This window comes from Typopeltis vanoorti, chromosome 20, assembly GCF_054136105.1.
Source record: "Typopeltis vanoorti isolate ZY-2024b chromosome 20, IOZ_Tvanoo_1.0, whole genome shotgun sequence".
Taxonomy (NCBI): Eukaryota; Metazoa; Arthropoda; class Arachnida; order Uropygi; family Thelyphonidae; genus Typopeltis; species Typopeltis vanoorti.
The window spans coordinates 17,286,071-17,311,736 of NC_143568.1; the positions used below are offsets into that span (position 1 = coordinate 17,286,071).

Here is a 25,666-nt window from a genome sequence, read left to right on the forward strand (position 1 = left end):
GTATCTTCAGGACTGGGGTAAGGTCGTACAATACCAGGCAACTCGTTGCAAAGGTGGAGAAAGCTCACATCACTCCTATCTCATCTCAGTATCTCCCATAATGCAAAGCACATCTCCTTGCGGTTATGTGTAATGCTATGCATTAAGGCAAGGGCCACTACCCATACCGGTTTCGACCTTTATTGAGGTCTCATCAGTGGGAGCCAGGCCCAGTAGTGGAGACACCAAGGCAGGAGCAATGAGAGGTCATCCCAACCTATAGGAGTTGCCAAAGGATGTACGACCTTATTATTAAATTACTCCGGATTCAGAGAAAGATGTTGAGAGTTTATTTTTCACTTGATTAGACTATTATAAGTTTAGTTTAATCCTTTATCCAAGTGTGAGCAAACAAAGTTTGTGCCTGAAAGTATCTTCTGGCTCCCACTGATGAGATCTCAATAAAGGTCGAAACCGGTATGGGTAGTGGCCCTTGCCTTAATGCATAGCATTACACATATCCACAAGGAGATGTGCTTTGCATTATGGGAGATACTGAGATGAGATAGGAGTGATGAGAGCTTTCTCTACCTTTACAACGAGTTGCCTGGTGTTGTACTACCCTACCCCAGTCCTGAAGATACTTTCGGGCACAAACTTTGTTTGCTCACACTTGGATAAAGGATTAAACTAAACTTATTATAGTCTAACCAAAATAAACTGTTAACTGATATTGTTTGAGTTCTAGTTTTTAGTGTATTTATATTATTTCCTGAGGAAGGAAAGCAAAGTATTTCATGAAACTATGGGGAAAAAAAATTTCTAAAGAAAACCTCGGCTCGTCCATAGCACCAGTGTACAATATGTTTACAACATTTTATGGGTGGAAGCTATATAAAAGGCAAAAAAATAATCTTTTGGTTCTAATATGCTGAATACACAATGAGAATTTAAATTGGCTATAGGAATAGTCTTATTTATTAAAATGATATAAACTTTGGCTAATATAAAATGATATAACACATGAGAAATTGATATTAATTTATATTTTAGTATATTAAATTTATACTTTTACTTTTATTTCAGGACAGTTTATTGAATTTTTTGAATCCTTTCCTGGTAAAATAACACACTTAGCTGGAAAATCTGAAAAAAAGACAGTTGATGTGTTAGAATGTGCTAAGATTTGCAAGCAAGAGTCGGCATTTAGGTGTAGAAGCTTTGAATATTGTAGTCAAGAAAAATCATGTGTTCTCCATGAAGAACATGCACTGAACATAACATCTGATTTGCATGAAACAATACTTGATTGTACACATTATGCTTGTAAGTATTCCTCATTATTATATACATAGATTTAATAAAGATATATGTAAACGACTTAAAGGCTTGTCTCTGCAATCTTTAGGTACTGTTTAGAGAAATCATTCTTTTTCTTGAACTTTAGTTTTGAATATCATATTTCAACTAGTAACTATGATTTAGAAAACTCTAATTATGGTGGTAGCATACAGCTAAACTACTGTAGTGAGAGAAGTAGTGATATGGAAAGAAGGCTCCCATTTCAGATAAGTATTTTGGAATAATCAATTGTAAATAAGTGTGTGTTTATGAGTAAGAATTGCTGTAAAAATTGTGTGCTTGCAGTATTATTAGTGTGTGGGCTTTTTTGTTTGCTTGTTTATGGATTCATTAAAATTAGAGCTTAGTAAAATAACCGCCAAAGGAAATTGGTGGCGTCTTTTTCCATGCAGGAATTTAATTTTGATTTCAGTCATTCCGTGATATGTGAGGTGTGTGTGCTATATGTGTTCATTCGATTATATAGATAAATTATGGATATTTAAGATGAATGGAAGGAGGGTGTGTGAGTGAGCTGAATGAGAACTTGATGAGTTCTAATATGTTGATAACTGAAAGTGTTGGTAGTGAGAATGCTGTGAGGATAAGTGCTCATCTGATAGAAAAAGGATCGTGTAAAAGATTAGCAAAAAAAATGGTAAAAAAGTTTTGAAAAAAGAGAATGAGAAATCTGAGAAACTTAAAAATCAATGATATGAATCTAGCAGAAATTAAAAAACAAAGTGCAGTTAAAGGGAAGGTAGCAACTGGCATTGACTGCAAACAAGTGTTTATGACTGGCAACAAAATTAAGAGAGTGAATGAGAGGGAAAATGGCATGCAATATTTTAAAGGTATAGTTGGTTAGGATGAGGCAAGAGATGAAATGGATGTGGAATGAAGTTAAGAGAATTTGGGATATGTGTGGAAGAGTAAAAGTAATGAAAACAAATAATATTGGTATAAACGAGATAACAAAAGACCCACAAATGGTGTTGTATGATGATTCAATTATTAAAGGTGTGCTGGATGAGAGGATGCAAAGGTTTGTGTTCCTGGAGGCATTAGATATGAGAAGTATGAGGGTAATCTGAAATGTTCTCAGCCTAACAATGAAAAAACGAATTTATAATTTCAAAATTATTTTTATTTTTCAATATAATCTCCCTTAAGACTAATACATTTATTCCAGTGATGCTCCAGCACCATTATCTCATCCTTGTAGTGGTTCTCAGTAAGATGCCTCTCTACAGCTGCAATCACCTATTGATTCGAAGAAAAACACTGACCAGTGAGGAACATCCACCCTATTCACCAGATTTGGCTCCCTCAGAGGGAGCCAAATCTGGTGAATAGGGTGGATGTTCCAACAATTCATAGCAGATCCATTAATTTTCCTATTGCCAAAACACCTTTGTGGGCAGGTGCATTGTCCTGATTAAAGATGATTTTTTTTCTCCTGCAAACTGGGTCTTTTCTCATGAATTTTTTTTAACTAATCTGGTTAAAAGATTGCAATAATATTCCCTGGTTATTGTTTTATCCTTTTCAAGATAATTAATAAACAAAATGCCTTCAGCATCCCAAAACACCAATGCCATGACCTTTCCTGATGATGGAACTGACACTTTGTCTTCTTTGTGCTGACCAACTGGCTTCTGTCCATTGTTTTGACTGCTGTTTGGATTCTGGTGAATCTAAGTCTCATTCATAGTAATAAATCGATGCACAAAATTAGTTTTATTCTTGTTAAAACGCTCCAAGCACTGTTCATAAATTTATATACGAGTGTGTTTTTCATTTGCTGTGAACAAGCACGGCACCTATCATGTGCAAAGCTTCTTTCATTTGCTAAAAATACCAAGCAATTTTAAACCTGGTTTTACTCCATTTCCCAAGTAAGCAAACAGACAAATAAGTCAAGTTTGCGCCTGCAAGTGTAGCTGATCCTACAGGTAGAGCAAGACCAAGGCAACTCGTGGTAAAGGTGGCATAAGCTCTGATCACTAATCTTAATATTTACCCTTAATGCCAAAACACATCTCCAAGAAGGGGATGTATGATGTTTTGTATTAAAAGCATGGGGGCCACTACCCATCGCTTGCATCACTTGCAGGTGCAAACTTGACTCTTATTTGTCTGTTTGCTTACTTGGGAAATGGAGTAAAACCAGGTTTAAAATTGCTTGGTATTTTTAACATTTATTATACCCAAGGTAAAATACTTTATACTTCTTCATTTGCAATTCTTCATGCAAAATATATGCTACACATTCTTTTGAAATGCCTATAGTATCAGCAATTTCACATACTTTGACTCACCGCTTCCAGTACCATATCGTACACTTGATCAATGATTTCTGGTGTTGTTACACTTTTACGACATCCTCACTTGGATCATCTTCAAGGCTGGTATGGCCACATTTAAATTCGGCAGTTCATTTCTTAATTGTTGAAAACAAAGGAGAAGAGAGAGTGCCCATACCATAAACCTTTATGAACTTGGAATGAATTTCTTTTAGCATTAAACCTTCTTTTACAAATAATTTTATAACCGCACAATACAATTTATCCTTTTCAGATAACACTTTTGCTTCAGACAACTGTATAAAACAAACTGCTTGATAGAATGACTTGCAATTTCACATGGATGCTTACAATGGATGTATCAACTTAGAAAATTCTTGCCGATGGTGTTGCCATCTATGGTCGAAGCCGAGAACTTTTCAGACCACCCTCGTAAGTGAGCAAAAGAGTTGGTAGTTGTAACAGGGACAAATGACTTGGCTGGGAACAAAGACTACATTAGATTGTATAACATGAGGTTGTTGCGACAGATAAAAGATAATATTGGAATAGGAAAGATAGTAATTGTGTTGCCCAGGTATGACAGTGGTGAGATGAAGCAGAGAGCAAGGATTATGAATGATATGTTAGTGGAAATGTGTGAGGAGAAAGGAGTGCAGTTTGAATGGTTTTGGTGTGAGTCATTTGGAGAGACTGCTGCTAGAAGGTAGAGAAGTGAGTGCAGAGAATGAATCTCATCAAGTGGGAAGTGATGTGGAAGAATGGGAGAGTAAGTCAGGAGAGATTAAAGAGGTGGTTATGAAGGAAGAAGTGAATGGTATATGTATAGAGAATGAGAGGGCAGGTGTGCAAGACAGACACGGCAACGGTAATGCTCAGAGTGGACGAGGGAACACAGCCTGAGAAAGGTTGATGCTCCAAAAGGATGTGAATGCACGTGTAGACAAAACAGCAGGGGAATGACTTATGATCAAGGGGAAAACAGTTGGAGATGAATAAGGAGAAAAGAACATGGCTTGAGTTAAGCATGGAGAAGTCACATCAAATAAGTGGTATCAGTGGAACTAGCTATAGATCCAGGAATGAGCTGCTATGTTTGAATACAAATGCTAGAAGTGTAAGAAACAAGGCAAATGACATAGTTGCATTAATTAAGTCTGTTTGCCCAAGAATTATTTTAATAAGTGAGACATGGCTGGATGAGGATGACATCCTGACAGGAATAGAGATGGATGGGTATGATGTGTTTCATGAAGATAGAAAGGGTAAAAAAAAAAAAAGGGAGGAGTGCTATTGATGATAGAGAAAGAGTTACATTCATACAAAGCAGAGATGCAAGAGGGAAATAGTGCCAGTGGTTTTGAGGCAGTATGGTGTAAGATAGAGGTGAATAGAATGAAATACTTAGATGTTGTTATAGACCTGGTAATGTAGATGGTAGTGACTTTAATAAAATTAGCTAAGCAAATAAGAAAAGGGTGATTATGGATGATTTTAATTATGGCAATATAGATACTATGGAAGGGGATGAAAATAGAAACAATTTTTTGAAGAAGAGGAAGGATATGATGGAGGTTCAGAGGTGGGAGTAATTGGGTGTGAGCCGTTTCGACAGTGTGTCATCTTCAGAGCTTGTGGGGGAAGTGGAGGCTCATGTCGGCTTGGTTTTCTTTCTTTAGTGTAACTATGTTATTTCCTATTGGTCGGAGTCATGACCTAATCTTTATGTTATGCAGCTTCCAACAATCGAAGATTATTTAGGGCCGGTGGATGCTTGTTGAGTTTTTGTCATATTTTATGGCTATTGTTTCCAATATTCTAAGCATTGTTTCATTATCTGTATATCTAATATTATGGCCTTGTCAATTTGTAGGGTATATTTCTGTTCAGGGGCATGGACTGCTATTTCTGTTTTCCCTGTACTTTGTATTCTGTTTTTTCTTTTGGTTGTTGCATTTTTTATTGTTTAAATGTTCTGAAATAAAGATGTTACAGTTACGGAAGTGTTCTTGTAGTCTTTCTCATAAAGACTTGATTGTAGAACCTGTGTAGGTGATATATTATTATTATTATTACCACCCCAAGACCTCATGGAGTCAAAGACTCATCTGGGAGGTCCTTTTATCACACACAGCTCATCATGCCGTGTTTTAAACACATTCAAACTCTTTGCAGACACCACATTCTCAGGCAAGGCATTCCAATCATTCACAACTCTGCACGAAAAAAACCTGCCTCTCACCCCCCTACTCGCACCCTCTTTATACAGTTTCCAGGGATGACCTCTGGTTCTCCCCTGATCTCCCACTATTCTCTGTAAAACTTCTCCAGCATTGATCCTATAACAACCCCTTACCAACTTGTAGGTCTCCATCATATCTCCCCTCTTCCTTCTCTCCACCAGACTCTGCAAATTACATCTTCTCAATCTTTCCTCGTACTCGACATTCCAGAGGTCAGAAACTACCTTATTCAGTCTCGTTTGGACCCTTTCCAACATCTCTTCAACCTTCTGAAAACCAGGTGACCAAATCTGGGCACAATAGTCCATGTGTGGCCTAATCAAAGCCTTATACAATGGAACAAGAATCTCCCTACTTCTACACGTCAGTGTCCTCCGCATCATTCCCAGAAGCCTTTGTGTTGTCTTCACAATTTTGGCGATGTTTATACTAAATTTTAGATCCTTATCCACTATCACCCCCAGATCTCTTATTTCCTCTGCCTCCAACAATATATTCTCACTAAGCCTAAATTCTGCATCCCATCTTTGTTTTCCAAATTTTAAAACCTTATTTTGCAACATTGAACTCACATTCCCATTTCCGTGCCCAATCACTCAATCTATTCAAGTCTTCCTGTAAGGCCACAACATCTTCACTACACTTCATGGCTCGTCCCAACTTTGCATCATCTGCAAACAACTGAATATCTCCATCCAAATCTTCACCTATATCATTAATATACAAGTTAAACAGCAATGGACCTAAAACAGACCCCTGAGGCACTCCACTAGTGACTTTCCTTTTTCTGGATATCGCTCTCCCATACAACTTGTTGATACCTATCAGATAGCCAGTCTCCAATCCAATGCACCAATCTAATATCGAACCCCATCTGCTCTAGTTTGACTGTCAACCTATCATGAGGTACTCTATCAAAAGCCTTTGTGAAATCCAAGTACAGGGTGTTCGGGATAAATTTGACAGTTTCGTAAGGAAAAAGAAAATCTTCTTTGTATCTATTAAATTTAATGAATTGACAAAAAAACATTACAGGCAGAGTTAATTACAATACTATCAACAAGATTTACTCAAAATAACCACCATTAGCATTGATCACAGCTTCAATTCTGCTTCGGAACCTCGAACAAGCTGATGCTACAGTCTCCCTGGGAAGGGCCGCAAAAACTGTTTTAATTTTATCCATTAACTGGGCTTTTGTATTACTGGAAGTGCGATTGGTGTCTTTTTCAACTGCGCCCCATACAAAATAATCCATGGGGTTAAGGTCTGGGGAGTTTGGAGGCCAAACATTTGGACTGGTGAAGTCGTAGAAATTTTCAGACAACCATTTTTGACTTTTCCCAGAGGTGTGGCAAGGGGCCGAATCCTGCTGCCATACTTATCCAGGGCTTGACTACAGTTAGCAACTCCACGAACAAAGCCCGAATTCCAATGCCAGGGTTCTTCAACACCTGTTCCTGCAGATTTGCGAGGAATTCTGCTGTACGAACGCAATCAGATCGTCTGCTAGGGATCTTTCTTCTTGCTACATCCTCGTAGTCACCATTGCAAGTCTCTAGTTCATGCCTGATTGTTTTTACTGTATTCAGGGAGCATTGGGCAGCAGTCGTAATATCCTTATTTTGATGGCGGGCACGAATCATCATGATACAAGTTATTCTCTTCCATGATTCAGGTGGGTTCCAGCTATCCATCCTTTCTGACATCTTGTATATGAATGAAGAAGGGTCCAAACTTTTAAATGAAGAGAAGTGTGTGTTAATACATGTAACTTACGGAAAAATATAATTAATTATAAATATGTCAAATTTATCCCGAACACCCTGTATATTACTGTGTATCCTTTTCCTCTGTCCAAGGAAGCAGTCACTTCATTGTAATAAGTAAGTAGATTATTAAAACATGACCTCCCTTTAGCAAATCCATGCTGTCCATCAAAGATAATACCATTGTTATCAACCCAACTCTGGATCCTAGTTCTCACAAACTTTTCCAACAACTTAATCACAGTCTTTTTGGCAAGGAAATCTGTAAACAGCATTATGGTGTTCTACGAGGGCTGTTCAATAAGTGATAAGATTAATTTTACTGTCGCGAAACCACTCATCACAATATTAATTTCTTTGGAATAAAGAAATGTTGCTGTCTTTAATTAACAAAAGAGGTTGATAGATGGTGTATACAGGCTGATGTGCCAGAGTGTCACATGACTAAATGCAAGCTTGTTTCAGCATGCCTACAAACTGCGACCAGTCGTCGAAATGGAAGTGTCCTTGGAACAGCGTTATGCGATTAAATTTTGTGTGCGTTTGCAAAAATCGGCATCGGACACTTTTAACATGATACGTGAAGCTTTCCACGATGAAGCAATATCGAGGGCAAGTGTTTTTTACTGGCATAAAATCTTTAAGGAAGGAAAGCAAAATGTGGAAGATCTTGAACGTGAGGGAAGACCTTCAACGTCCATCACAGAGACAATGATCAACACAGCAGCGATTATCATCAAGGAGGATCGCAGAATTACAGTACGCCAGTTGCATGTTATCCTGAATATTTCTGTGGGAAGTGTTCACTCATTTGGGACTGAAACGTGTTTGCGGCTGATGGATTCCCAAACTCTTGACACCAGAGCAAATGCAGCATCGAGTGGATGTGTGCACAGAATGGAAAGAAAGACTGGAACAAGAAGGTGATAACTTCTTAAGCTTGTCTGATGCCGATTTTACAAACACACACAAAATTTAATCGCTCGTATGCGTGCCAAAACATGCTTGCGTTAATCATGTGACACTCTGGCACATCAGCCCATATACGCCATCTATCAACCTCTTTTGTTAATACAGACAGCAACATTTCTTTATTCCAAAGAAATTAATATTGTGATGAGTGGTTTCGTGACAGTAAAATTAGTCTTATTACTTATTGAACAGCCTACGTAATATTTCTTTGTGTGTGAGAGAGATTTTGTAGGTTTTAGAAGTGTTGCCAATTTTTGGTTTGTGGTGAACACCAATTTATAGTCAGTGTGTTTGAAAATGTATTTGTATGCTTTTTGTGTTCTGGATGTATGGTAGATTGATGATTTTTTGTGTTGGGAAGTTTGTTTTGGTTGTTGAATTGTTTTGATGGGTTTTTGCTGTTTTGTTGGCATAAATTATTAGTTGTGTTGGGTAGTTTTTTTTGATTTTTAAAAATCTGTGTTAACTGCTTAATTTCTGTGTTTAGGTAATTAAGTGTAGTTGAAAACTTGTAAGTTTTGATAAACTGTGCTAGAATGATGGATTTTTTAATAGAATAAGGATGGTATAAGCTGAAGTGTAGGTAGTTTCCCATATGCATGGGTTTGTGAAATATTTTTGTGGCTATTTTGTTGTTTATTCTAACTAATGTCAGGTTTAGGAAATTGATGGATTTATCCTATTCTGTTTCTACAGTGAATTTCAGTCTGTTGCGCTGAAGTCGTTTAGGGATGCTTATAAGGTGGTGATGCATATTGGTTTTCCAATGCATAGATTATCATCCACGTGTCGGCTGTAAAAGGTGATGCAGGTGCAGGGCTGAGAAGGTGTGGTCTATGTGTCATAGGAATAATTCAGCCAGTTGTCCGCTGCTGTTTTGCCCATAGGGAGTCCAAAAATTGGATATACATGTTATTGTTAAAATTAAAGAAGTTTGCTGGGATTACTTAGTTTGATTATATTTATGATATTGCTGAGTGTTAATTTTGTTCGTGAATTTTGTTCGTCTGGTCTTCTGTCAGTAGCATGTGTACAATGTCTAACATTATGGGGATATCTACGTTGGTGTATAGCGAAGTTGCATCCAGTGAAGTGAGGACGTCTTCGTGGGTTAGAGTTAGGTTTTTATTATTTTGAAAAAGTCGTCTGTGTTTTATATCACAGATTTTGACTTGATTAGTGATGGTTTGAGTAGTTTGGCTACGAATTTCAATAAGGTGATGGGGTGGTGTTTTTGTATGAGACTATTGGCTGTTTCGGGTAACCGTCTTTGTGGGTTTTAATTTGTCTGAACATATAAGGGGTACGTGTGGGGGTGTTGTGTTTTTCATTATTATTTTGTCTATCTTGTTTTGATTTTTGAGAGCATGTAGGGTGTTGTTAATTTGTTTTATGATGTTGGGGGTAGGATCATTTTGGATTTTTTGGTAAGTGTTTTGGTTGTCTAAAATAGCTGTTATTTTGTTGTGGTAATCTGTCTGATTTATGATGACTACTGTATCACCTTTGTCTGGGGTAGAGCAATGTGGGAATCTGTCTGATTTATGATGACTACTGTATCACCTTTGTCTGGGGTAGAGCAATGTGGGACATAACCGACATGACATAGCCTCCACTTCCCCCCACGAGCTCCGAAGACGATGCACCATTGAAACGGCTCACACCCCATTACTCCCACCCCTAAACCTCCATCATATCCTTTCTCTTCTCCAAGGAATTCTTTTTATTTTCACCCCCGCAAAGTATTCTCTGCCCACCCTTAATAATATATATATAAAAACACGAGTTTTCAAAAAGATTCATATACTCCTTGCCTCGCCAATAATTCTCTCACATTGCTTTATCCCCACCATTTCCAAAACCCCCTTTCTTTCAATCATAGTCCTTTCCCTAAACAGCAGATGAACGTATATCGCCACACGCCGGGTTGCTGGCTGTCTTCTTATTCAAATCCACATTTGAATTCTGTCTCTAACTAGCCTTTCTAACACCTTCACTACTACACTTGATACACACACACACACACACACACACATACACATTGACCTATTGACCTATAGTTTGACACCTATTGACTTGGATTCTCACTTATACAATGGCACTATTTTTCCTTCTTTCCACTCTTCTGGGACTGTTCCTGGTGCCAGACTCCTGTTGAACAACCAAGTTGGGTACAGCCAGCTCTTTTGCACATTTCCTTATCTTATAAGGGATGAATTTGATAGCATATGATATGAAGTGAATGTGAGCAGAACAAAATATTTAATAGGGATATTGGTATATAGCTGAAATTCTGAAAGCTTATTTCAGAATTCAGCTACTTTCATTTCTTGGTGAAGCATTACCAATGCTTATTGGGTGGAATTAAGTGACTATTGCCTTCAGAGTGGGTCTTTCCCTCTCTCTCCATTTCTGGTCTGCTCTTCACACACACACACACACAGTGCAGAGACACTTTTCATGGGCATGTTCAGCACATCATAAGCACTAGTTTGCTGGTATTTATGAGCTGTTCTGCAGACTAGCCACTAGATTGCACATAAGATCTAATCTGATCTTATATGCTTGCAGAAGAGCTGGTAAATAATTCTGCTGCCATTTACTCTGCTAAATCATGATTGGAGGGAATCCAAATATAGCAGACATGCTATGATATATATATATATATATCATGAATAGAACAAAAATAGTCCAAAAATACATATACGTATATGTATATTTGTATGGCATCCTCATAGTAAATGTGGAAGTTCTACTGGAATGATATGCACTTCACACCATTCGTATGCATTGAAACCTGATCTGTTATTTCTTACCAGATGTTAGCTGCTATCCACTACCATTCATGTGAAGTATCCAAACTGTCTTCTTCATGATTAATTGTGCAAGAAGGACAATATATGTGTGCATTTGTTAGATATGACATTCCATAGAAAGAGACCTAAGAATTCCCTCTTGATGATCTGCTTTGACTCAAGATTTCCTTGCCTCATTTTGTTGCTTTCATTTGTTGCCTTTGCATCTCCCTTAATTTCAATCACTACACTCACCTCTTTGATTATTTATGTTTAAAATTGAATTTTCTACAATCTAATTATCCAAACAGTGAGATCTTCCTTGCAGACTTCAGTGTACATAATTCAGTGCAAATTCTAACTTCCCTTCTAGCTGGAAATGACCTGAACTATTCGCTCTTATTAATGATTTAATATAAACTGTTCACTTACCAATCATAATCATGAATATGAGGAGAGCTAATCAGTTTTTAGCTGATTAGCTCTCCTCATGACAAATTCAACAATAATGTTGTTCAACTTTCCTTTTGTACAAATCAACCTTTGACCATGAAGCTAGTCTTAGCTTCATGTCCTTTGGAACTACAGTGGTACCAGTTGGGATGATCTATGGGATTTATATATCTATTTTCCATAGCCAACTATTTCTATTCTCCTAATACAAACACCTGCTCAGATCGAATAACTGAAATAATCCTCATTAGCTTGATGATCTTCATTCCTTACTCCAAACATACATGATTTTCAATTACTATTAAAGTCTTACTTCTCCAACAAATGTGCCAGAGCAGTCCAAGATAAAAAAATCTCAAATGCCTAAGCCCAAAATCCCAGCTTTGCATTTAGTTTACATCAACTAGAAAAAAGGATCAAAACATTCCAATTTAACTTTGAAAGGGCTCTCTGTTCAAATGGCAGTATGAGCTTTCTGGTCCCTTGCTAAGGTTGGGTGCAGCTTTTGTCTTTCCATGCTTCCACCTCTCTCTCTTATCCAATATAATATTGGATAAGAGAGAGAGGTGGAATTGGTATCAGCCTTCTCTTCCAACTCTTGTATAGACAATGAAGAAAACCACCTCCTGCTATGCCATAAACAATTCAGTACATCCCTCCTCCTGTGACCACTTGAAAGACATCACAAAAATTTTCAATCTAGTTATTAATAAGTCTCTAATAATAAATTTAGTTTAATCCTTTATCCAAGTGTGAGCAAACAAAGTTTGTGCTTGAAAATATCTTCAGGCGCCAATTCAGTCCTGAAGATATCTTCAGGACTGAATATGGTGTTCACTACCTTACTGGAGTAAGGTAGTGCAACTCGTAGCAAAGGTGGAGCAAGCTACCAACACTCCTATCTCAGTATCTCCCATAAAATTGCAAAACACATCTCCTTGTGGATATGTTTGGTCGCTACCCAGACTAGTTTCGACCTTTATTGAGGTCTTTTCAGTGGGAGAAAGGCCCAGTGGTGGAGATACCAGGCAGAAGCAATAGCGAGGTCATCTTTACCTACAGGAGTTGCGGAAAGGTGTGCCACCTTTTTTATTAAATTACTCTGGATTTACAGAAAGACGTTGAAAGTTTATTTTTCACTTGGTTAGACTATAATAAATTTAGTTTAATCCTTTATCCAAGTGTGAGCAAACAAAGTTTGCACCTGAAAATATCTTCAGGACTGAATATGGTGTTGCACTATCTTACTGGAGTAAGGTAGTGCAACTCCTTGCAAAGGTGGAGCAAGCTATCAACACTCCTATCTCAGTATCTCCCATAAAGCAAAACACATCTCCTTGCAGATATGTATAATGTTATGCATAAAGGGATTGGCCAGTGACTAATAATTAAATACGAAGACTAATAAAAAAAATAAGATGACCTCGCTATTGCTTCTGCCCAGTATCTCCACCACTGGATCTGGCTCCCACTGAAGAGACCTCAATAAAGGTCGAAGATGTGTTTTGCATTGTGGGAGATACTGAGATAGGAGTGTTGATAGCTTGCTCCACCTTTGCAAGGAGTTGCACTACCTTACTCCACTAAGGTAGTGCAACACCATATTCAGTCCTGAAGATATTTTCAGGTGCAAACTTTGTTTGCTCACACTTGGATAAAGGATTAAACTAAATTTATTATAGTCTAACCAAGTGAAAAATACACTTTCAACAAAAAAAAATGAATAAGTCTTCTGATCCAGATGCCATTCCTCCAAATATACTAAAAACTTGAGCTCTTGAATAGCTATGGAAACTGTTATATTTGTCTGGTATGACATCTTATGGTCTATCCTCTTCCCTTTACAGTCTGGTCATTGGCCATCAGTTTTTCCCGTCTGGTCTTGTATTTTATAGTAGTTGGTTTCCTCTCATCATTCAATACTGGGGTATCCCAAGGCTCTGTGATTTGACCCAGACTTTCTCCTTATCATTAAGAACCTTCTCTCACTAGCTTCCAATCCAATCCATTGTTTTATTGATGATAGTACTCTACATGATTTTTCTGCATTTGATGGACCTTGCAGTGGTGCTCAAATGATTAACCTACTGTCTTGGACACTGATCTTCTCACCATTCTCCAGTCAAGGTAATCTAGTGAATTTCAGTGCTACCAAATGAGAATTGTATCTTATTCATTTTACTTTTGGTAATATTTCTCCAATCAAGATCATTTTTCCTGGGATGACTTTCCCATCTAGCCTTTCAAAGCACAAACTCATCCTATAAAAACTTTCTCTTTCATTCAAAACACCACTTCTCACTTACAATTTCTAACACTATAAATCCAAAATCCATTAAAATCTAGCATATTATTCTTGCATTTGGGGTGTTCACCAAAAACCTCCTTAAGAATGCCTGATACTATCCAGAAGAGGACAGCCAACTGAATCATTGACTGCTTCCAAACGCTTTCTCCTATGAGTTTTGTTTCTGCATTATGTCTTTTTTATGGTAATTTTCATGGATGCTGTTCTGCTGTACTGGCTAACATGTAAGAACATGAACAGCTGCTAGTCAACATCCATACAGAGTTCGGTTCTACACTTATTGTACCAACTTTTCACCCCTTTTCTTTAATTCTTACCTCTGTTTTTTGGAACCAGATTCCCTGTACTGTTTTCCTTGATGTCTACAATCTCCAGCTGTTCAAGAAGCACATTTAACAGATTGCTTGTTTTCACCCTAATTACTTTTCTACATGTAGCATTATTGTGTTATGGGTTTTAGTGTGATACATTTTGTGTGGAGGGTCCATATTAAAAATATATATATTATTATTACTACCCTAAGATACTCATGGAGTCAAGGACTCATCTAAGAGGTCCCTTTGACATACACATCATACCACACCTTAAACACATTCAAATTCTCTGCAGACACCACACCCTTAGGCAAGGCATTCCAATTGTTCACAACTCTGCATGCAAAAAACCTGCTTCTCATTTCCTTGTTCAGAAACACCTTATACACCTTCCAGGGATGAACTTTTATTCTTCCCTGATCTCCCACCATTTTATGAAAAACCCACTTCAACATTGATCCTATAATAACTCCTTACCAACCTGTATGTCTCTATCATATCACCCCTCTTCCTCCCATTTGCTAGACTCTGTATATTGCATCGTCTTAAACTTTACTCATATTCAACATTCCAGAGATCAGAAATTACCTTACTCAGTTGCCTCTGGACCCTTTCCAATATCTCTTCGTCCTTTTGAAAACCAGGTGACCAAATCTGTGTACAGTAGTCTATGTGTGGCCTAATCAGAGCCTTATACAATAGAACAAGAATCTCCTTACTTGTATAAGTCAGTGTCCTCCACATCATTTCCAGAATTCATTGTGTTGTCCTCACAATTTTGCCAGTGTGTCCTCTAAATTTTAGATCCTTATCCACCGTCACCCCAAGATCTCTTATTTCCTTCATCTCCAACAATATATCCCCACAAAGAGTAAATTCTGCATCCCATCTTTGTTTCCCAAATTTTAAAACCTTGCATTTTGCAACATTGAACTGTTGTCCTTTGTGAATGGCTACTCCTGTACCCATTCACTCAATCTATTCAAGTCTTCTTGTAAGGCCACAACATCTGCTCTGCTCCTCATAGCTTATCCCAACTTTGAATCATCTGCAAACAGTTCAATATCCCAATCCAAATCTTCCCCAATATCATTAATATACAGATTAAACAGCAATGGCCCTAAAACAGACCCTTGAGGCACACCACTAGTGACTTTCCTCTTCTGGGATATTGCTCCCCAATACACAACTTGCTGATATCTGTAGATAGCCAATCTCTGATCCAGTGCATAGTCTAATATCTAATCCTATCTGCTCCAGTTTGACTATCAATTTATTATGTGGTAATCTATCAAAAGGCTTTGCAAAATCTAAGTACAGGTAACCCTCATATAACGCGGGTGTTAGGTTCCATAGAAATGCCGCGTTATATAAATCGCGTTATATGAGACTCAGATCACATAGAAAAAGTAGGATTATGTTCTGAAATCACTTTTTTTTTTTAAACTATATAAACAACGACATATCCAACAAAAATATATTTTTATTTAATTCAGGTCATTCATGTAAGTTAAGAAAACATATAAACTATGAAACAAATACATAGTATAAACTTATAAAAATTATAAATGTACGTAAACTTCATTGCGCATAATGCATAAATGCTCTAGGTAAAATAAAATAAAGTGAATATTTCGTTATCACTGTCTTCAGACTAACATTTCGTAGATGTTCTTTATTTACAAGTGATGGGACGTCGTCCTCACTTGAAATCTCTTGGACATCATTTGTATACTTCTCATTGCATATTTTGGCTGGTTTAGTTATCAAGAAGTCAATAATAAGACCTTGCTTATTATTGACTGAGGGATCATTATCCATAAAATAACTGCCTAACTTTCTTGCCAAGTCCAATCCTTCTGCTAATTTCTTTAAACTGAATTCTTTAACGGATGCATCACAATCAGAATCTTCGGCAGAACTTCGCTTGCCATTTGGTTCGACGTCATCTATTAATTGTATACCAGTTCCTCTTCATTTAAATCTTTCCCCATGAATTAATTCACTAATTTTATTTTCAACCATATCGCAAAAGGCCTCTAAGTGGCCATTACTATAAAAATAAATTTTTTACATAAAAAAAGTATTACATATTGTACATAACTCACCAGAAATAAAGTGCTCAGCTTGAGATTAACACACTTAGGATTTTTAATGCACTTTCCTGGCAGAAAATGAAGACAATTTTCAACAATAAACACTTTTGGTAAACAATTGACATACACGCATGCGGAAGGTTATTTCCCCTAATATAAATTTGCTAATTATAACTATGTACATGCACAATACGAACAGACACAAATTTAATGAAGATCAAATTTGATTTTTAAGTTGCACGGTGAAAAATATATGAAAAGATAATGGGTTACTACAATTTGTAGACCATGTTATATCGAAACCACATTGTATAAGTACCGCGTTATACGAGGGTTACCTGTGTGTGTGTGTGTATATATATATATATATATATATATATATACACACACACACTACTGTGTATCCCTCAACTCTGTCCAATGAAGACATTACTTTATTTGTCCAATGAAGCCATAACTTAATTGTAATAGGTAAGTGGATTGCAAAAACATGACCTCTCTTTAGCAAATCCATGCAAATCTCTCAATCATTACAAATCCTATCCATAGCTTTGCCAACGAAAACACTCTCCAGTCATCCTACTCTTAGACAAACCATGTGGCTCTCAGGCATCCCTTGCAGCAAGATCATCTGCGACCATTGCCTTAAACACTGATTTCCATGCTACCAAAATGGAGTCCTGCCCTTTCTCTTGCCAAAGGGATCTCAGATCACTCTCCCTCATCCTGAGTAATATACACATCACCAGGCAGGATGAACTCTCTCACTCTCTGTCTCTCTCCTAGGACCAACATTTACTTCCAACTGCTCTTGGTACTAACACATCACATCAATAACTTTCTCAGCTTTTGAAAAACTAGGCATTCTTTTCTGCTCAAGAAGCTGTTTTACACCCCCCCCAGCTACTAATCCTATATAAATCCCAAATCTGCTCATCCTTAGAATACTGTACACACATTTAGGATGGTGCACCTAAAACCGCCTTAAAAATTCTTGATGTCAGCAAGAGTAGAGCAATTCAGTTCATGATGACCTTTCCCTCACAGTCTCATTTCAAGTGAATGGGCACAGGAGTTGGGATGTCAGTCAGTATTGCAAAATGTAAGGTTTTAAACTTTGGAAAACAAAGATGGAATGATGTAGAATTTACTCTTGGTGGAGGATACATTGTTGGAAGCGGAGAAAAGAAGAGATCTTGAGGTAATGGCAGCTAAGGATCTGAAATTTAGAGGACATATTGCCAAACTTGTGAGGACAATACAACGAATGTCGAGGACACTGACTTGTAGAAATAAGAAGATTTTGGTTCCATTGTCTAAGGCTCTGATATATGGGTTACTGTGCACAGATTTCATCATCTGGTTTTCAAAAGGATAAAGAGATGCTGAAGAGTTTCCAGAGGTAATTGACCAAAATAGTTTCTGATCTCTGGAATGTTGAATATGAAGAAAGGTTGAGATGATGCAGTTTGCAAAGTCTAGTGGAGAGGAGGAAGAGGAGATGAGATGATATAATATAATATAATATATAATATTATATTATATCATCGATATAATAAGAAGTAAGAAGATTTTGGTTCCATTGTTTAAGGCTCTGATATATGGGTTACTGTGCACAGATTTGATCATCTGGTTTTCAAAAGGATGAAGAGATGCTGAAGAGGTTCTAGAGGCAATTGACCAAAATAGTTTCTGATCTTTGGAATGTTGAATATGAAGAAAGGTTGAGATGATGCAGTTTGCAGAGTCTAGTGGAGAGAAGGAAGAGGGGATGATATAATAGAGACATACAAGTTAGCAAGGGGATTGTTATAGGATTAACATTGAAGATGTTTTTCATAAAGTGGTGGGAGATTGAATATTTGTTGGGTTCTTTTTTTGTAGAGTTTTGAATTGAGTTTACTCTACATATCCCATGATGCCAATAAGGGATGGTGGGAAATCTCAATACTTGAGACCTTATACAGACTTATGTAAGACAAACTATTTTACTTTTTGTACCAAAGTAAAGCTGAAGTTAATGTGGATCTCAAATAACATTCTTCATAAAATAAACTATGGAGTTGAATATAATATATAAAATATTATCTGATTTTTTTACTTATCCCATTTGAATCTGAACTAATGGCATTAAGATAACATTTTTTATTTCTAGTGAACTATATTTTTGACTACAAATATATGGGTGATGATGTTGTTGTAGATGATAAGAGCACAAATTTTAATCGACTGTCCGTACAACAGTGTGCTCAGTTATGTTCTGAAGATTATTCCACAAGTTGCAAATCTTTTAAATATTGTCACTCTACAGCTGATGATAATTATGACAGCAAATGTGCCTTAACATCATACACTTTGAATACGCCAGGAGTGAAATCTAATAATGAAGATGGATGCATTTTTTATACCCGTATGTATTCTTTGAACATTATATTTCTAATTTATTTAAATTTGAAATTTGTATTGATGCTTAATATAAAGGTTTATGTAATTTATTTCTATACTGTTATAAATGTTTTTATTATCTTTATAACTATTGTAAAGAAGATGATTATGATGTATAATTTTTGTAATGACTACATACACAAAGAGAGGGCAAGAATATGGTTTGGGAGAAATTAAGTGATTCTTATGAAGAGTGAAATGAAGCACATGTAGGATGCAATTTGATAAATGAAGAAATAGCTGGCAGACAAGTGAGAAAAAAAAAGTTAATATGGGAAAGGTGTCAGCTGACTGATTTGTATGGATACTGTTTTCAGAGGTGTGATGGATAAAAGGTGCTTGAGACATGTTTTCTGACCACTGGAATGAGGAAAGTAACTGAGGCTTTGCATTAAAGGTTGTATGCACAGATGACTTGGAAGGAAAGAAAAGGATGTTGAGAGAGAGATTTTTAGAAAATTAAGGACAGGTGAAGAATAATAATATAATAGTTGATTACTGTTTTGCATAAGGGTGTGACAATACTACTTTGAGCTGCAGAGTTGACATGATGAATGTCACATTATCTGTATTAAGTTTGCAATGTAAATGTATGGAGTGGATTTGAAGAGTAGCTGGAATGATTTAAATGATATGCTTTGTTTTACACTGGACATTTATTATTGTTGTGAGAAAATGAGAGAATGCAAAGAGACCAGTTCACAGATTGCGAAAGACCCAGAGATAGGAAACAAAGAAACTGCTTCCACTGTGCACAGAAGACTCCACAAAGATGGTCTGTATATGAGAGGTGACCGTAGTCTGCATGTCCCTATTCTCCTGCCACAGGGAAAACATTTGAAACAGACTAGGCTCCATGTCAGCTGGACTCAAGACCAATGGGGGGGGGATTGATATTGTTGGTACAAACAAGTCCCAATTTGCTCTACAAAGCGATACCAGGCATACTCTGACGTGGAGAGAACCAGGGAGACACTATCAACCCTCTAATATCTATGAAAGGGATACTTATGGTGGAAGTAGTGTCATGGTTTTGGGGAGGCATTTTGTTTAGCGGATGCACCGACATTTATGTACTTCCTAGTGGAACCATGAATGCTGCAACTTATAGAGCCGAGGTCCTGGAGACCTTTTTTTTTTTTTTTGTTGAGCAGGTGCAATAGGGGAGACAATTATTCTACAAGATGATCCAAATATATTAAAAAGGCAATAAGTGCAATACTGTGAAAACTATAGAGGAATAAGTCTGCTAAATATTAGTCATAAGTTATATGTATGAATATTCACTTCAAAACTTAAATTATATGTAGAAGATAAACTTTGTGAAGAACAAAATGGTTTCCAAAAAATGACAATTATATATTGACCCAGCTTTTACATGAAAAATCTTAATGGAAAAGCATTCTGAATTCAACATAGAAACACGCATGCACGCACACACAGCATTTGTAGATTACCAGAAAGCCTTTAACAGAGACTTAAGGAATAAACTGTGGACCATACTCAAGAATTTACACATTCCAAATCATCTGCTTACAGCAATAACTGACATGTGTCAAAACAACCAAACAGCTGCAAAAATAGTGAAAAAGTTACAGAATAGAAATCAATAAACAGAAAAGTCTGTCAGAGATGCCCAAAGTCACCACTCTTATTTAATATCTATATAGATAAAATAGTACAGAATTAGAAGAAATACATAAAACCAGCATTTAAACTGATCATGAAATCACACTTAATACCCTCTCATTTGCAGATGACAGATATTCATAGCAAGAAGTGAAGATAAACTCCACAGATCAATATACTTCTTAGCTAAAGAATTTGGAATAAAAATATCAACAGATAAAATAGAACTCATGACTTTTAAGTACCATCTACAGTCAGAAGTCAAATCATGATTGAAAATAAACTTTCAAAACGAATTAACTACTTCAAATACCTTGGCAGTGCTGTATCATATACAAAAGATGCTGACACTGATATTAAAGTTTCAAACTTTTTAAAGATAACAGGGGTGACCAGTAATATTTTCAAACCTAACCAAGTTTACATCCCATGTGGTCTAGTGGCTAGGATACCTGGCTTTCACCCAGGAGGCCCGGGTTCGATTCCCGGCATGGGAAGTATATTTTTGGGAAAGTGAGAAGAGGGGGTCGAGAGTTAGAAAGATTTAATGATAGAGAGAATGTGTTGCGAGGTTCGGAAGGTGAATTGGATTGGATGAAGTAAGAAATGAAATGGATGCGGAATGAAATTAAGAGAATTCAGGTCAAAACTATTAAAATAAATCATGATGGCATGAAAGAGTTAACAAAAGATGAGCGAGTGGCGTTGTATGGCGACTCCATTATTAAAGGTGTGCTAGAGGATAAAATGCACAAGGTATGTTTTCCAGGCGGTAAAATGAGTACAGTGATTGAGGCATTGAATATGAGGCAGGAACGAGCAAAAGAGTTAATTGTATTAATTGGTACAAATGATTTCAGAGAGAACAAAGAGCATATCAAAATGAATGTGAAGACTGCTTGGAAAGATAAAGGAGAATAGTGTGACAGGAAGGGTAGTCAGTGTGTTGCCTAGGTATGATTGTGGTGAAATGAGGCAGAGAGCAAGGATTATGAATGATATTCTGGCTGAAATGTGTGAGGAGATGGGAGTACAGTTTGTTAATGTGTGGAATGAGTTTGAGGGACGAAGTGAGCTGTATGGGAGCGATGGACTGCATTTGAGTGGTTATGGTGTGAGTCGCTTGGAGAGACTGCTGCTGGAAAGTGGAGAAGTGAATAGAGAGAATGAATCAGATCGAGAGGGGAGTGATGTGGAAGAGCAGGAGAGTAAGACAGGAGAGATTGAAGGAGTGGAAATGAATGGGGAAGTGAGTGGTATGAGTATAGAAAATGAGAGAATGGGTGTGCAAGAGGAACAGGGAAGCGGAGAGGCTCAGGGTGGACAGGGATACACAGCGTGAGAAAGGTGGATGCTCCAAGAGGAGGTGAGAGCATGTGTAGGCAGGAAAGTAATGGGATGATCAGGGATCAAAAGGAAACAGATGGAATTGCAAAGGGTTCTAAAATGAAGAAGCAGAAAGGGAAATGGCCCCAGTCCAGCATGGAGAGATAACATCGAGTGAGTGGTATCAGTGGAACTAACTGTAGATCCAGAAATGAGTTGTTGTGTTTGTATACCAATGCTAGAAGTATAAGAAACAAGGCGGATGAAATGGTTGCACTAATTGCGTCTGTGCACCCAGAGATTGTCGGAATAAGTGAGACATGGTTAGATGAGGATGACATCCTGACAGGAATAGAGATGGAAAGGTATGATGTGTTTCGTGAGGATAGAAGGGGTAAAAAGGGAGGGGGAGTGCTATTGATGATAGAGAAAGAGTTATGTCCATACAAGGTAGAGATGCAAGAGGGAAATGGGGCCAGTGGTTTTGAGGCAGTATGGTGTGAGATAGAGGTGAATAGAATCAAATATTTGGTGGGATGTTGTTATAGACCTGGTAATGTGGATGGTGGTGATAGTGAAATGTATAGTCAAATAAGCCAAGCAAATAAGAAAAGGGTGATCATTATGGGTGATTTTAATTATGGCAATATAGACTGGAATGAAGAGATAGCAACTGGAAGTAAAGAAAATGAGTTTCTTGAGTTTTTGAGGGATAACTACCTCAGACAGTATGTAACAGAGGGCACAAGAGGATTAAGGGTCTTGGATTTGGTCATCTCATCGGAGGATGTAATTATCAATGAGGTATCAAATCATCCACCAATTGGTGAAAGTGACCATGAGGTGATTACTTGGGTGGTTGCCAGCAGTGCAAGGACCCCTGTGAAAAAAGGGTATATGTGGAACTACAAGGGGGGTGATTGTGAAGAGCTCAGGAGACAGCTTGCAGGTGTAGCATGGAATGAGGAGTTAGCTGGAAAAGAGATCAATGCAGCTTGGGGGATTTTCAAAAAATATTTAGTAGATGCAATGTCTAAATGTATACCATGGGTGAGAAGGTTAAGTAAGGTAAGTGTGAGATGGATGAATAAAGAGATTAAGCATGCAATACAGAGAAAAAGGGCATTGTGGAGGCAGCATAAGAGAAGTGGAAGTAACCAATTTCACGAGGTCTACAAAGACCAGGCAAGGAGGGTGACTTGGTTGGTGAGAGTAGCTAAAGAGAGGTATGAACAGCAGTTAGCTAATGAAGCTAAAAAGAATCCTAAGGAGTTCTTTCGATATGTAGCCAGCAAAAGAAAGAATGATTATGGAACGATGACATTGATTGGAGGAAATGGTATAAAGACAGCTGTTGCAGAATGTGTGGTGGAGATACTTAATGAGCAGTTCATAAAGATCTTTCAATCTTGTGAATGTGACTTCATGGAGAGATTAAGAGCAGTTGATGATGGGTAGGAGAGACTGACTGTAAGTGAGCAAGAGGCGTTTGGGGAGTTGAGTAAACTAGATGTAAATAAGGCTGTGTGACTTGATAATATATCACCGCGTATTCTGAAGGAATGTGCCAGATAGTTGACACCTGCCTTGACATATTTTTTTAATACGAGTCTTGCACTTGGTCAAGTCCCTAAAGAGTGGAAAGAGGGCAAGATTGTGCCACTTCATAAAGGAGGTGATCGAACTCAAGCATCAAACTATAGGCCTATCTGTGTGTCAGGTATTGTGGTTAAGTTGTTGGAGAAGCTTGTGAGAACTATGATCCAGAGTTGGGTTGACAACAATGGTATAATCTTTGATGGACAGCATGGATTTGCTAAAGGGAGGTCGTGTTTTAGTAATCTACTTACTTATTACAATAAAGTGACTGCTTCCTTGGACAGAGGAGAAGGATACACAGTAATATACTTGGATTTCGCAAAAGCTTTTGATAGAGTACCTCATGATAAGTTGACAGTCAAACTAGAGCAGATGGGGTTGGATATTAGATTAGTGCATTGGATTGGAGACTGGCTATCTGATAAGTATCAACAAGTTGTGTATGGGGGTGCAATATCCAGGAAAAGGAAAGTCACTAGTGGAGTGCCTCAGGGATCTGTTTTAGGGCCATTACTAATTAACTTGTATATTAATGATATTGGCGAAGATTTGGATGGAGATATTCAGTTGTTTGTAGATGATGCAAAGTTGGGACGAACCATAAAGAGTAGTGAAGACGTTGTGGCCTTGCAAGAAGACTTGAATAAATTGAGTGATTGGGCAAGCAAATGGGGATGTGAGTTCAATGTTGCAAAATGTAAGGTTTTAAAATTTGGAAAACAAAGATGGGATGCAGAATTTATGCTTGGTGAGAATATATTGTTGGAAGTAGAGGAAATAAGAGATCTGGGGGTGATAGTGGATAAGGATCTAAAATTTAGGGGACACATCGCCAAAATTGTGAAGACAACACAAAGACTTCTGGGAATGATGCGGAGGACACTGACGTGTAGAAGTAGGGAGATTCTTGTTCCATTGTATAAGGCTTTGATTAGGCCACACATGGACTATTGTGCCCAGATTTGGTCACCTGGTTTTCAGAAGGATGAAGAGATGTTGGAAAGGGTCCAAAGGTGACTGACTAAGGTAGTTTCTGACCTCTGGAATGTTGAGTATGAGGAAAGATTGAAAAGATGTAATTTGCAGAGTCTAGTGGAGAGAAGGAAGAGGGGAGATATGATAGAGACCTACAAGTTGGTAAGTGTTATAGGATTGTTATAGGATCAATGGTGGAGAAGTTCTACAGAGAATAGTGGGAGATCAGGGGAGAACCAGAGGTCATCCCTGGAAACTGTATAAAGAGGGTGTGAGTAGGGGAGTGAGAGGCAGGTTTTTTTCGTGCAGAGTTGTTAATGATTGGAATGCCTTGCCTGAGAGTGTGGTGTCTGCAAGGAGTTTGAATGTGTTTAAGACGCAGTATGATGAGATGTGTGTGAGATAAAAGGACCTCCTAGATGAGTCTTTGACTCCATGAGGTCTTGTTTAATAATAATAATATAATAATAAAAGCATACAAGAATAAGAGTTTATAAAGTTTTCTCAGGACCTTCTGTACCATGCAGAAATGAATTATAAACCATAAGAATTGGAAAAAATGAAATTCCTGTGAAGAACAGTAGGCTATACTCTCTGGGACAAAATAAAAAAAAAAAAAAAATGCAGAAATTTGTAAAAAAACTAAAAATAGACTTGGTATTGGACAAAGTATATGAATCCCAAAAGAAGTGGATTGAACGTATTGAAAGAATGGACAGTTAAAGACTACCCAAAAAAGATACTCCACTGTCAACTAACTGGAGGACAAAGCCAAGGATGACCAAAGAAAAAGATGGAATGAAGCCTGAACAAGCCACTGGGCCTAAATCCCTGAAAGAATGATGATGATGATAATGCTCATCCTCATCGAAAAAGCTCATGGACCAATATCTTCAAGAAGAGATTATTGTACATATGGACTGGTCAGCTAGATCTCCTGACCTAAATCCTATTGAGCATTTATGGGATGCTCTAGGTAGATGTGTTGCTGCTCACAATGTCCCTTCCTCAAAACCTCAAGGGACTTAAGAAGGCTTAGCAGGAGCTCTTGGACATTATTATAAACATTATTGTGAATACTGTATTGATCTGAGAGGTGACCACACTCCTTATTGA

The 25,666-nt window shown here is 37.5% G+C and overlaps 1 protein-coding gene and 1 non-coding gene across 2 annotated transcripts in view; both read left to right on the forward strand.

Moving 5' to 3' along the window:
* The window catches only part of LOC150095256 (uncharacterized), a 500,251-nt gene that overhangs the window by 443,485 nt on the left and 31,100 nt on the right, over positions 1-25,666 (forward strand). The window contains exons 21-22 of the mRNA XM_090410231.1: positions 1,066-1,305; positions 18,732-18,986. Coding sequence (XP_090266357.1) covers positions 1,066-1,305; positions 18,732-18,986 — 495 coding nt within the window. The remainder of the gene's footprint in view (positions 1-1,065; positions 1,306-18,731; positions 18,987-25,666) is intronic.
* On the forward strand, positions 21,076-21,147 carry TRNAE-UUC (transfer RNA glutamic acid (anticodon UUC)). The gene has a single exon. It is a non-coding gene; the product is annotated as a tRNA-Glu (tRNA).